Consider the following 15,274-nt stretch of genomic DNA (forward strand, 5'->3'; position numbering starts at 1 on the left):
AGTTTTCAAATTTTCCAAACATGGAAAAACCATGTTGGCTAAATGTTTAATGGCATGTTTCCAAAAATGCTGATAGTGAACAGCATCTGAATTGGGTATCCAAGAAAAAAATCTCAGTGCAAAGGTGGAGTCAAGAGCAATCTGTTGCCTATACCGGGCTCAACTTACACTGGTAGCTTTAAAGCTAAACCAATGGAGTTTCTTTGTTTATCCTTCCTTCCCATGCTCTAGGACTCATACAAAAGTGTTCTTTTGGTCTGAGAGCTTTAGTCTATTTATTTACTTATATATTTTTATTCATTTATTCGTCCATTCACTTACACAGCATATGTATAGGAGCCGTATGATAGGAAATAGAGTTGACCCTTGAACAACATGGGAGTCGGGTCAGGGGTGCTGCAAATCTGTGTAAAACTTTGGACTCCTCAAAAACTTAACTACTGATAGCCTACCGTTGACTGAAAGCTTTACCAGTAATATAAACAGTTGATTAACACATACTTAGTATATTAGGTGCGTCATATACTGTATTCATATAAAGTAAGCTAGAGAAAATAAAATGTTATTAAGAAAATCATAAGGAAAATACATTTACAGTACTGTACCGTATTTACTGAAAGAAAAATCTGTGTAACAAGTGGAGCTGCATAGTTCAAACTCATATCGTTCAACGATCAACTCTACTACTTTTTCCAAATGAGCCATTCAGAAAGTTTACCAATAGTATTATTTGGCAATGGTAAATCTTGCTCATAACTACACATTTTAAAAATTTTGCCTACAACTATATTTCCTATAAACCAAAGTGTGTTTTTGACCAACGCTTAGAAATATTCCAGTAGAAAAAAAGACTAAAACTCTATTATCTAAATCAATAAAAAGATAGAGATATCAAGAGGGGGCATAGTACATCTAATTAATGGGATAAGGGAAAACAGATAAAGTTGGGGAGGAGTCAGGAGGTTAGAAATAATAGCAAATGAGAAAATTGTAGCATAACAGGTCAAGGTCAAGAGTTCTAAATACTTTTGAAGTAGTAGTCTTGAGCTGAGAGGGCTCGGGACCCAGTTGTTTTTCTGTTTTGTTAATTTAGAATTAGTTTTCATAGAATAAAACAGACAGATTCAAGTAGTCTTTGACCAGTTTTGAGGAAGGCATATGTGTCTGTAACCCATACCCCTATCAAGATCTACATTTCCGGGGTGCCTGGGTGGCGCAGTCGTTAAGCCTCTGCCTTTGGCCCAGGGCGTGATCCCAGCGTTCTGGGATCGAGCCCCACATCAGGCTCCTCTGCTAGGAGCCTGCTTCTTCCTCTCCCACTCCCCCTGCTTGTGCTCCCTCTCTCGCTGGCTGTCTCTGTCAAATAAATAAATAAAATTTAAAAAAAAAAAAAATCTACATTTCCATTGCCCCAACAAGTGTCCTTGTTTCCAAAGTTTATCTTGTACAGCTTCATATCCCTACTAGTCATCTTTTGAATTCTAAATGGCATTTTCACTTTAAAAAGAAAAGCACCTACATAAGACAAGAATGAGTACTGATAATCAGCATGATATCCTTGGTTTTAGAACACAGTAGGAGCATAATACAAGCTATAAACTTTAAGCTGTCTTTATTTACTATAGTTGTGATGAGAAAAAATATTTTATCTAAGGAAAATAATAACGATATGCTAAATCATTTAAAACTAGTTTAAAACAAATTTTAATTCCTAAATCCTCAAAATCTTTACCACCTCTATTTAAGAGAAGCTAATAGAGAAAGCTTTTCAATTTAAAAAGCAATTTTAAAAAAGAAACCCATGTATCAGAGCTCATTAAAATATCTCAGTAAAGATGATAGTCGATTACGGTGATTTCTAAAATGAAGAGCACATGGCACAAGGATACACAAGGTGAGGCACTGGTGTGGAAGAAAAACCGTAACTTGTGTTCTATTTTTTATCCCTTCCTTTTAAAATCTGTAGCTTTTGCATGTGTTTTATAACGTACATTATGTAGCATTTCACAAGTACAGGCTTATTTATAGGTAACTTATAAAAGTTATAAGGGTATTTATTTATAAAAAAATTCTACCAATAGGAATGAAAACTTTACAAAGTTGGGAAACTGCTTTTCCAGCTGACTAGCTAGCTAGTTTCAGTGCGCGCGCTCGCGTGCGTGCACACACGGACACGCACGCACGCACACACGTACGCATGCAGGCATTAGGGAAAGTACCTTAAGCAAGGACTGTTTATGACTTTCCCGCTTCTTCTCTTCCTCCTTTTTGGCTACAACAGATGCCATACGCCTTTCTTCTTCCTAAAGGCAAAAAAAGTTTACAAGTATTAGTAAGGGTTTAACCTCTTCTATGCGATTTCTTTGGTTCTACAAGTGTGGTTTCCTTTGTGAGAAGCATACTACTTGCTAACCGAAAATATGCCCCTCATAGAAAGTTAGCCATTTCCTCTTTATTCTTTTCCCTTCCCAATTCTAAAGAACTGTGTGTTCTTAACTCTACTGCCAACTCTAGTTGTGAGATGTACCTTGCTAATACAAGAAAGAAAACAGAAGGAAAAGAGCAAGAAGCAAGGGGGGAGAAGGTTTACATAGTTTTTCTTTGTATGCCATGTACTACAGTTCCACATAAAAAGACTTAAAACTTTCTACTATGATGATAAAAACTAAAGGATTATACCTCTCACAACCTTTATTTGACCTAGGATGTAAATCACAGCTTTTTAAATACTAAAACAAGTATGAAAGCCTTTTGAAGCTCTCCACTAATATTAATAAATTATTCTTTATTATTACTTTTACTTTGTTTTTAAGTTGATTTGGCCAGTCTAATTTCTTAAATTCTAAAACCTATAAAACAACATTAAAGTTTAGAAAAAATTTTAAAAATCAGCCATAATTCCAACACGCTAACTCACGTCTTATCATTTCTGTATCATCTTACAGTATTCACTATAAACACATTTTTTCAAGTTGCAATCTGTATACAGTGTGGATCATGTTTTTTTCCCCTAAAGATTGTCAAATTTTAGTAAAGTCAATTATAAACATGTAATTTAAAATTTTAATATCAAAAGATTTGTAGGTATTCAAAATGATGTCACAATTTGAGAAAAACAATTTCTTCCTAAAAGGTGAGCTTGAAAATATCTTCAGAGATAGGAAACCATAAAAAGTAATTTAGCACATTTGAAGGAGAACTCTTACAGAAAACGAAAAATTATACAAACTGAAATGAAAAATCCAATGGAGGGGAGCTGAAGACCATATTGTACACAGCCGAAGCAAGACTCTGGCAACTGAAGAACAGGTCAGAAGAAACCTTCCCATATGCTTTCATAGCACCCTGTACTCCCCACTATAGCACTTAACCTGTTTCAGTTTAATCTCTGCTACTCTCTCTCCCCTCTCCTACCCCAATAGCTCCTTGAAGCTGACCATGTCAGCTCCTGGCACATCGTAGATAGTCAATAAATGTATATTTGAAGAACTGATTATTAAATATACATCTTCATATATCTGTTCAACAATTTCCTAAAACTGGAACCACTAAATCAAACGGAAGACATATTTCTAGGACTTTTTATATGTTTACAAATTGCTCTCCATAAGTGTGGTACTGATTTCCTCCCTACCAGAAGTCAGCATTTGCTTTAAAACATATTAGATAGTACATAATAGATAGAACATAACAGCTGTTCACCAAATATTCCTGTGTCTTCCCACATCCAGGCCATATTGTAAGATAGCAATTCTTGCCCCTTATCAGTTAGGTGCTGTCATGTGACTTTCTTTGACCAATGTTAGATGAACAAAAGCGACATGTGTTTATTTCTGGAGGGAGTTTATTCAGGAAGCAGCTTTCAAAGACAATGTATGGGATAGTTGTTCTCTCTCTCACCTCTTCTATAGAATCTGCAAAGCTCCACATGATGGGTACTTTCAAGGCCTTGGTTCTGGAATGAAGACAACACACAGCAAAGTTTCCAGACCACATACATACATACTGCAAGCAGGCAGTATGAATGAAATAAACTTTGTTTCTTTAATCCACTGAGGTCAGAGAAGTTGTTTCTACAGCATAATCCAGGCTATCCTGACCAGTATATATATCATGTTAGAATTAAAGGTCAAAGAGGCCATGAAAATGTATTCTAGGGGGTGAGCCATTATAAATGCTTCTGAAAACAAAGAAAAGTCCTAGACTAAAGAAGGACACAACAAATGCACAAAGAGGAGCGCCTGGGTGGCTCAGATGGTTGAGCATCTGCCTTCAGCTCAGGTCATGATCTCTAGGTCCTGGGATTGAGCCCCATGCCGGGCCCCAGCTCAATGGAGAGTCTGCTTCTCCCTCTCCCCCTGTTTATGCTCTCTCTGTCTCAAATGAATAAACAAAAACTCTTTTTAAAAAATGCACAAGGAGAAATTACCAGGAAGTTAGAAAGAAAACTAGAAATGCATCCACTGGAAGACTCTAATTTTAGAAACGAGGTAATGAATACTCTGAGAAGGTTAATAATTTATACAAGGTCACACAGCTAGTGACAAAGCCAGGATCAGGACCAGAAGCCATAGCTTGTGAGAAATGGAATTTGTATTTTTTATAATAAGAACATGTTTAAATGAATTTTACTGATTTTAGAAAGATATAAAAGGTAAGGTTAAAATTCAATAGTAATCTGCTATATGATTTAATTGTTTTAAAGGGAATGGAAACTGAATGTGACTAGTGGTGAATTTAAAATCTTTTACGATATGGAAAATAGTTATTCTTGGTGTTCGAAGGCTAGGTAGAGCTTCTGAGGCGAACTCCACAAAACATTCAGAAGCTTGATTTCTAGCTTCACAACGTAGCTGGACTGACAACTATATTAAACTCTTTTGTTCAGTAAGTACTGATTTGGTACCTATTAAGTATAACCTATTTCAGAACAAACTTTTTAAAAGAGCAAAATATATTGATGTTCAATTGTTGACTCATCTATAAAATGTGAACTAGAAACAGATTGGTTATTCAAAGAGCCAATTTCAAACAGTACTGGAAACTGTATGGATCACGTCCTACACATACTTAAGAGATGATTTCATCAGATTTTCAAAAAGAATTTGAGCTTCTATTAAAGGCAGTAGGACTTTAAAAGGAAGGCTAAACCTAAGAAAACTGGATACACGCCAAATCAACTCAAATATTGAGTGTTTTAAGGAATTTATACATCCAATGACTATATTCAGCCCAAATAATTACAGAGTAACTAAACTTGGAAACAAAAATAAACCTCTAATTATGAACATAAGCTATAAATCTGTTGGTAAGAAGGAAAAAAACTGTAAACTTCTGGCATCTTCATGATAATAGCTCCATTTCTGGGATAAAAGCCATACCCTTTATATAGCAAAGCAAAAGGATCTATCTAGGACCAAAAAATCTTTTTTCCGTACTTCAGTCTGTTATAAAGATAAAATGTAGAAATGATTTCAAAGTAATTAATAAGCACAGTGATTTAATGGGTGTTTGATAACTTAGACTATACTCTGTTAGCAGACTATTAAGGCTCTAAAACAATGCATATTTTACGTGAGAAAAAGTTTTGCTCCAAATAAATAATAGTAGTACGCAGCAATTTAGTGTGTGGGATTGAAAAGAAAAGAAATGGCAATGTGGGTTTTTAACCCTATACTTTAGGACAGTTAGTTATAAAAGACATTGTTTTCCCTGACTACAACAAATATTCAAACAGACTAAAATCAGAGTTTTTGTCTAGAAGAGACAGTCCGTTATTTTTCATTCACACAATCTTTTTTTTTTTAATGGAGAAAACTGATCTTTCTAGGTCCTAGTTAATGTCAGAGCGAAGGATGGAAGCCACATCAGCTGACTTCTCTTGGCCTGGAGATATTAGCTGTTAAATATGAGATGGGGGGAAAAGCCAGAACAAGCTCGGTGATGCTGCCAGAACAACTTCAAAATTTACACTGGCTTACGACAAAAGTTTACTTCTTGATCACGCAAAGAACCCTGCAGCTGTCCTCCGTGTAGTGCCTACGTAATCCTGGGTGCTGTGGTCCGATGGCATCTCCAACTCAATACATGCTCCCACGATGGCCACCATACCGGAGAAAAGCAGTGAAAATCACACATTGGCTTTTAAACGCTCCTGCCTGAAAATTACATACATTACTTCTGCTCACATGTCATTGGCCAAAGCAAGATGCACAACTACACTTAAGTTCAAAGGGGAAGGGAAATACAGTCCTCCCACCTGAGAAAAACAGGAGAATCAAAATGTATCGGCGAGCATTAGTAACCGCTGCCGCAACAGAAAACTCACTTCTGTCCTAGGTAGACTGCTGCAGTTTTTGGAGGGAAATTGTAAACAAGGTCATATTAAGGCAACTAAATGTGCATCTGAAGGGAAAACTTGAGAAACTGTGAAACTGTGTCTGTTTCAGAATTCTGAGAATAGTGCCTGGGTTAGCAAAATACTGCCTTAGAAATTAAAACGAAAAACTTCTGCCTGTCCTAAAACTGTCTATACAATGTCTGCTCTCTTTCTATAATTGTCTCTACAATGTCTTGTCTTTTTTCATGGATAGTTGTGATATATTTGAAGACCAATATAATATCTTCCTATGTCTTCTCCTCTGTCAACGAATTGTGCCAGGTTCTCTGGAAATACTTCAGTTTGTTGTCACCTCTCTAAGATTAATAGTTCAGGTATAATCTGACCATTGAAGAAAAAAAATGGGGACTACTGTCTCTATTTTTCTGAATTCTCTATTTTGATAAATGATATTATTTTAAACCGTATAACTTCTAACGATCACCTCTCGCAATTAACTCAATCTGAACTTAATTTGCTAAGTCTCATCTCACATAAATCTGCATTTGTGCTGAGAATTGTTTGTTGTCATGGAGAAAAGTCCAGGCTTTTCAATGTATCTATTTTTATCTTGCTAAATTCTGCTTGTTTTTCTACACTAGAGGTCAGCAATTTTTTTCTCTAAAGGGCCAGAGAGTAAATGCTTTAGGCTCTGTGAGCCACAAAAGATCTCTATCACATGTTGTTTTTCTTTACTTTTTTAATACAATGCTTTAAATATATATAAACCATTCTCTTGTTCAAAAACAGTCTGCAGGATGGATTTGGTCCACAGGCTACCTGGCTGTAGATCATTGAGCTACTTTGGGATTCTGTTTTGATTAACCAGTATATCAGGATCTCCAAGTTCTCCAGTTCCTGTCAATCATATATTTTATCAGAATAACAGAAATATTCTCATTCAGTCATTAACAAAAATGTTGAATCAAAGGGGCCCAAGGATAAAGCCTCAAGGCATGCCAATATAGATTTTTCTAGAGGCTGGCTCGAATCACAAATTCACTTAACTATGTTGTCATACAACTTACTCAAAGCAGTATCATAAAAGACTTTGTCAAAAGCTTTGCTTAAATACCAAAACACTATCTCTAACACCCCTCTAAGGGGGCCTATTGACAATAGCTAACATAGAAAATTAATTGTGTCTGGCATGAGTTGTTTTTAGTGAACTAATGCTGCCTCCTAGTGACCAATTTCCTTAATACTCACAACTCATCTAACAATCTAATTTAGATTTCTTTCATACTCAGCATCAAGTTTACTGTCACAATTTGGGAAATTTATATTCTTTCCTTCTATGGTAAAAAGACAGATTAGTTCATCTTAACTTGCAGCTCCTCTATTATTCGACACTGCTTCTCTGATACAACTTTCAGAGGTCTAGCAATTTATCCACTACATTTATTCAGTGCTGTAGATCAGCGACGGGCAAACTCCAGTCCACAGGCCAAATCCAGTCTGCCACCTATTTTTGTAAATAAAGTTTTATTGGAACACAGCCATGCTCATTCATGTATGTAGTGTCTATGCTTTCTTTCACACTACAGTGAGTTTAGTAGTTCTCAACAGAGACTGTATAGCCTCCAAAGCCTAAAATATTTACCATCAGACCCTTTACAGATGAAGTTTGCCAGCCCCTGCTCTACATCAAACTTATCTACTCACTTAAGCTTCACTTTCTTCATCTTATTTTTATTTCACTCTTTACAGACTAAAAGCCATTCTTAACAGAGATAACAAAAGTAAAATGGGAACTGAGGCCATCAACTTACATACTCTCTTGGCCTCATATTATCTTCTGCCATTCCTCTGGATCGGCCACCCCCCCCCCCAAAACTCTCACTCTAACTAATCTCCCTGCTTCTCATCTCACCCATCCTATCCTCCCCAATTCATCCCCCTGGGCTGCTATCCGGAGAGACAATTTTTTTAATAGGCAAATGTAATTTAACCACCTTAAACCTCAAGGGCTTCCTATTATGTTCAAGACAAAAAGCTAAACTCTTCATTATGACATAAAATGCCCTTTGTGGCCTAGGCCTTGCCTGTCAGACACCCTTTGTCCTGCTACCCTCCTCCATGTATATTCAGGGCTCAGCCGTGTTGAACTGCTCTCGGTTACTATATTCCCTCACATCTCTCTGCATTTTGCATGCCTTCATTCTCCCTGGAACACTCTCCACAGATATATCCTCCTTCTTTTTAACCATTCTTCAAGCCCAAGTCAAGTATTTTCTCCTTTGGAACTTCTATTTCTCCGGTAGACATAGGGTGTCTTTACCCTTCAATGTCACTGCGCTATGCGTGTGTGCGTGTGCACATGTGTGTGAATGTGTGTACGTACATATACATATCTATCAGCTGATCTTCTCTAGCTTGGCATTTTGCATTATAACCTGTCTGCACTAGACAGTGAGTAACTTGAGGGCATGAATTAGATTCTGATCTTATCATCTCTAGTGTCCAATACAGATCGTAGTACAGGAACTTTTCAGTTCAATGTGCCTAAGAATGCTCAGGAATTTTTTCATGGTGCTTCTAAGTGAAACACATTTCTAGCTCTGTTTACTCAGTAGTTAGTAAACAACTTATTAAGTGCTCGTGTTCTAGCAACTTAGGATCCATTTGAAAAAAATAATGATACACATAAATTGAAAGAAAAATATATACCATTCTTCAAGAACCACAACTGCTTACCAATGAAATCTGTATATCTGGAGGGCATTATACAACTTCTCAAATGTTGTATTTAGACTGGACCCTGGCATCCTCATTTCCTGTTCCATACTGATTTGGGCATTGTATTTGGTTTTAGCAAAACCACCACTGAAAGCTCAGCTTTGCAAAGAATTGATGCCATGGAAGTAAACAGAGTGTGATCTCATGCTGAAATGGTAAATGACCTTGAGCTAGTAGTCTTCTCAGTGTCTCAAAGGTCTCAAATATCACTGCATTTCCCTTGAAAATTATAAATATTCCACAGTGCCCGAGTTCACTGCGTCCTCAGCACACAGCTCTAGTGCACAGAGATTCATTAACTATTTGTATAATCCATGTTTATACAAATACAAAGAATGTTTATATAGTAAATTACATAAAAATTGAGATACCATTTTTAAAGAGACAAAAATTGGTATAGAACTGGTGTCAGCAAACTTTTTAGCCAGATGGTACATATTTTAGACTTATAGGCCATATAGTTTCTTTTAGCAACTATGGAATTCTGCCACTGTAGCGCCAAAGCATATGGAGATAACGTATTAACGAAGGGACGCAACTGTGTTCCAATAAATTTTGTTTACAAAAACACATGGCCAGAACATGTGCCATTGTTTGCCAATGCTGTTAACAGAAAGTTTTTTAAAAGGTATACTGTTTTAGGGCGTCTGGGTGGCTCAGTAGGTTAAGCATCCAACTCTTGATTTCGGCTCAGGTCACGACCTCGCCCCATGTCAGGCTCCATGCTCACCACAGAGTCTCCTTGTCTCTCTCCCTCCCCTCTCTTGCATGCGTACTCTCTCTCTCTCAAATAAATAAATAAAATCTTTAAAAAAAAAAGTTACTGAGAAAAAAGGTATGCTGTTTCTACACTAAAGTTACTAAAAAGTCATAAATAAAAGGTAAGACTAAATACTATGAGTCCATACTGATATGAATAAATGAATAAACTGAAATTGTTATGAGGAATGGGATTACAAAGGGAAAGAAAAACTTCCTATGGAGAAGGCCGGCAGACACCATCTTCATTGAAGTGGTCAACATCAATAAAGGGATAAACAGAAATTATATACCACTTGATAGGATGCAAGGAGAAAAATCACAATCATTTCTGTGATATTTATGCAAAAATCTATAAAAATGGATCGTGAGGAAACATCAAAAAGCCTGAATTGAGGGTCATTCTACAAACTGACCTGTAATCTTCATAAATGTTAAAAGTCATGAAAGTCAAGGAAAGACTGAGAAACTGTTCCTGAAAAATAGTGATGAGGGAGACCTGACAATCAAATGCACCATATGTAATATATAATTCCAAACTGGATCATTTCACTACACAGAAATTATTGACATAATTGGTAAAATTTGAGAGTGGTGTGAGAATTAGACACTAGTAGTTATTCATTTTTTACTTCCGAATTTCTTTGGTTATATTGTGTTTATATAGGAGAATGTCTTTGCTTGCAGAAACACATACTCAAGTGTTCAGGATTTTTGGGTAATCTAATCAACAACTGACTCTCAAATAGTTCAAGAAAAAAGTTTTTGCTACTGTACTTACAACTTTTCTGTAACTTTGAAATTGTTTCCATTAATTCTAGAAAATGGAAACTAACCTATAATGACAAAAAGTGTATCAGTGGTTGCTTGGGCATGGAGGTTGGGTGGGGAGGGGTGGAAAGGAGGGATAACAAAGGAGCATGAGGAAACTCTTTTTGGTGGTGGATTATGAAAAAGCGTCACCGTGGTGATGTTTCACAGGTGATATACATGTTGAAATTTATCAACTTGTACAGTTAGCATGTGCAATTAATTTTATGCCCATCATACCTCAAGTAAAGCTTTTAGTAAGACATTATTTTTTTTTAATTTCTCAAATTAAACTGTGAAGGAGAAGATGTACAAGGATTGCTTCTCTGTGTTTAGCAGAACAGCAGGCCCTGCTCCCATCCCAGGTGATTTTTCCTCATTTCTTCACCGGCAAACACAACTCATGGAATGTACAAAGACAATGATTATATATAGCATCATTCTCCCTTATTTCGGGCATGAAAGTAGATAAATTTCACTCAATTAAGACTTTAATGAACATTACTACATTCTCAGCACTGTATGAGATAGGGAAGGAAAGGAAATAAACATGTATAGGACATCTGTATATATCAGGCAAGGAAGAAGAATGGCTTCTGCCCTTAAGGATTGTATACATCAGTTGGGTAGGCAAGACTGACATATAAGTTCACTATGAGAAACGTAATATATAATTAAGTACTAATTTATATAAATGAGTTAGCTTCACTTCTTACCCCACCCATCTCAACCTCACCACGAAGAGTAATTATTAAGTACCAAAAATGCTCAATTAAGAAACACATGGAGGGGTGCCTGGGTGGCTCAGTTGGTTAAGTGCCTGCCTTTGGCTCAGGTTATGATCCCAGGGTCCTGGGATCGAGTCCCGCATAGGGCTCCCTGCTCAGTGGGGAGTCATCTTCTCCCTCTGCCTGCTGTTACCCCTGCTTGTGCTCTCTCTCTCTCTCTTTCTGACAAATAAATAAAAGCTTTAGGGGAAAAAAAAAAGAAACATGTGGAGATAAGGGTGAAAGTATGAAAAACAGTGTTTGCAGGATAGATCTGAACAAACTGAGGACAAAGAACTGAATCTCCATGCTGGAACAAAGAGGCAGAGCCCCCAGAAGATCCCTGGCATTAACAAACTCATCCACACTTGTAGCTATCTGCTGGTCACCTGAGATGTCCGTGATAAGGCTGAGCCAGAAATGTAAATTGCACAGGTTGTGAAAATGGCTACAGGCAATGAGTCACTTCGCAACTGAATAAACCTAGCTGACCACTCAGAATCCACAGAGTCTAGAAGTTAGAAAACAAGTGGAAGCTTAAGATATTTTTCGAGCTCTGAGATTATCAAACTGAGATCATTAATAGGCGGTATCTGAGATAGTAAAATATTCAAATAAATCTGGGATATGCACTGAAACAAATTAAGGCAAATGTCTTTATTACAGAACTTCTTGAAGCCTGTAAAATGCAAACGTGCAGTGTGCACCCAGAAGGTGTGGAGACAGCATTTCACTTAGATCAGGGGTCATATTAAAACCCCGAAGAACAGAAAATATCTAACATGCAGACCGAATGAATAAAAAGAGCTATTTGAGAGGTATGGCGCCAATAACAAGCCCAACAGCTCCACGTGATGCTTCCTATGAGCCTCATGCTGTTCTAAGGTTTAGTGTTTTATTTTATCTTAACAACAACCCTACGACATAATTATGACCCCCTTGCCCCCCATTTTACTTTGAGGAAAATGAGATACAGAAAGGTTAAGTAAATGGCCAGGGGCGCCTGGGTAGCGCAGTCCTTAAGCATCTGCCTTCGGCTCGGGGCGTGATCCCGGCGTTCTGGGATCGAGCCCCACATCAGGCTCCTGGGCTGGGAGCCTGCTTCTTCCTCTCCCACTCCCCCTGCTGTGTTCCCTCTCTCGCTGGCTGTCTCTCTGTCAAATAAATAAATAAAATCTTAAAAAAAAAAAAAAAAAAAGCAAATGGCCAAAGGTCATTTGGCCAGAAAATGGTCAAGCCCGGACTGATGTCAAGCAGTCTGGCTTTGGCACCCTTGTTCTGTAACATTACATTACGTAACTTAATGAATGCCATTCTTACTCATCCATCCCACAAGAAATTTTCAGTTGGGTATTAGCCAGAATGAAAAACAATCGTGATGATTCATTTAAACAATCATGATGGCTAATTAATTTAAATTAATTTTTTTAAAAAACCTGTTAAAAAGGAAACCACAGGCCCAAAACGGCACCACTTAGGTCAAGGCCACAAGCCAATAAACCAAGACTTACTACCTCACCTAACTGTAGTTTAGACGTCTATGCCCAGAAATGTAATCTGTAACCAGTCAACCTGGGAATTTCCTGGTCAGGACTAGGAAATTTACTGATAGGCCCCTTCCCTTCCCTTCCGGAGGGTGACCTTGCCTAAAACAATGGATCCTTTGCTAATAATTACCCTTTCTCCACTTCCTCTCTACCTTTAAGAACCTTTCCTTTTCTGTAGTCATTGCGAGCACCCCTCCACTTGCTACACGGGATGCTGCCGAATTCATGAACTGACTAATAAAGCCAATTTGATCTTTTTAATTTACTCAGCTGGATTTTTTGTTACTTAACAGCCCTATTCAGTGAAATTGGGAATAAGGGACAGGTGGTAAAAAATGTGTAATTATAATTGTCAATTATATAGTTATGATAGTTTATTAAAACTAAGAAGCATTTCAAGCAAAGAATAGGCCCCCCAGTCTCCTAATCCACAGTAAGGAAGACAATATGGTAAGCACTTCAAGAGTTCTCACCGTGACTCTCTTCATATCTAGCTGGCGCAGCTGCGTCATATTCTGAAGGACAGTGTGTTTGTACCATGACTCTTGAGCTATTGGATTGCCATCAAAGGTGATGTCTGAGAGAGAAGAAGAGTCAGCAAGGCAGCAAACACTTTCAAAACTGCAGGAGAGACAGAAACCACTGGATTATTGTGAGACCTTCCAACAGTACTTTCATTTATTGAATATACATTCTTATTTTAGAATAGTTTTAGATTTACAGAACAATTAAGATAGTATAGAGTTCCCACATATTCTGCACTCAGTTTTCCCTATTATTAACATCTTGTAGTAGTATTGTACATTTTTTACAATTGATTTACAATTATTTACAAATCATTTAGAATCCATTCATTCATTCCTTACTTTCTGGCACTGTAAGATTCTCTAGACTCATATATTTCCTACCCCACTCCTAGAATCAGACATTTCTCCAAGGAGTCATGATTCCTTTTATTGGAGAATGGTATTAGAACCAAAGATCTGGTGGCTAAGTACACTTTTCGTCCCTGGGGTGTCATTTTTTTCATGCCCTCTCCTGACAGAGCAAGGAAATGTGTGTGTGTACACTAACCTGTGTATATATATATTATCTATGATATGTAACCATCTATGTCTATATTAGGCTAAACATTAGTTCACACTGATGTTTCCCAACTCTAATCTATTATCAAAAGGATCATTGTAGCCTCTTTCCCTTGCTTATCTGTAAATTCCTACTCCAACAAAGAGAAACGTGACTCTCACCAGCTCTCATCCATTTACTTAATTGTTCAAGTCCAGAATATATGCGTAGTGGTATCAGAATTTTCAACCTGAATCCCCATGGGAAACAACTATTAAATACAACCACTATGTGTAATTCCTTTAGCATTTAGTCTTACACATTCATTCCAATGTTACTTAGGTCAGCACCTCCCCTCCTGCTATCCCTTCAGCATAGTTGTTTCATACAGTTGAAATATACCTAGCTTCTTTTGTCATAGTCTATACTCATTTCTTCCTGGGATCCTCTAACCTCCTAAATATTTTAATTTGTATACATTAAGGTTCTCCCTGTGCTGTAAAGTTCTGTGGGTTTTGACAAATGCAGAAGTATCATACAGAATGGCTCCATGACCCTAAACAATCCTATTCAACCCTCCTCCTCTCTTCTTCAATCTCTGGCAACCACTTATCTTTTTACTGTCTTTATAGTTTTGCCTTTTCCAGAATGTCATATAGCTGGAATCATACAGAATATAGCCTTTTCACACTGACTTCGGTCACTTAGCAATATGCATTTAAGGTTCTTCCATGTCTTTTTGTGTCTTCAGAGCACACACGCTCTCTCTCATCACTAAGTAATATTCCATTGTATGTATGTACCACAGTCTGTTTACCCATTCAGCTACTGAAGACATCTTGGTTGCTTCCACATTTTAGTGATTATGAATAATGCTGCCATAAATATTTATCTGCAGGTTTTTGTGTGAACATAAGTTTTCAACTCAATTGGGTAAATACTTAAGATTGCAATTGCTGGATCATATTGTAAGAGTAAGTTTAGCTTTGTGAGAAATAGCCAAACTGTCTTCCAACGTGGCTGTTACATCTTGCATTCCTGCCAGTTCCACATTCTCACGAGCATTTGGTATTTGTCAGGTTTTTTTTTTTTTATATATAAGTCATTCCAATAGGTGTGTAGTGGTGTCCCATTGTTTTAATGTGCAATTCCCTAATGTCAAAGGACGTTGAACATTTTTTCAATATGCATATTTGCCACCTGTATAT

General features: G+C 37.2%; 1 protein-coding gene across 5 annotated transcripts in view; it reads right to left on the reverse strand.

The window, feature by feature from the left end:
- LRRC49 (leucine rich repeat containing 49) overlaps positions 1–15,274 on the reverse strand; it is a 150,789-nt gene that overhangs the window by 49,496 nt on the left and 86,019 nt on the right. For 3 of the 5 annotated variants that reach the window (XM_040643037.1, XM_040643038.1, XM_008708526.2), the window contains one exon: positions 2,220–2,303. In XM_040643037.1, the coding sequence (XP_040498971.1) occupies positions 2,220–2,303 (84 nt within the window). Of the gene's footprint in view, positions 1–2,219; positions 2,304–3,900; positions 3,955–13,474; positions 13,644–15,274 lie in introns of those variants that run through there. The other 2 variants (XM_040643039.1, XM_040643040.1) reach the window with 2 other exon arrangements.

The sequence above is a fragment of the Ursus maritimus genome, unplaced genomic scaffold (genome assembly GCF_017311325.1).
Source record: "Ursus maritimus isolate PB19 unplaced genomic scaffold, ASM1731132v1 scaffold_27, whole genome shotgun sequence".
Lineage (NCBI taxonomy): Eukaryota > Metazoa > Chordata > Mammalia > Carnivora > Ursidae > Ursus > Ursus maritimus.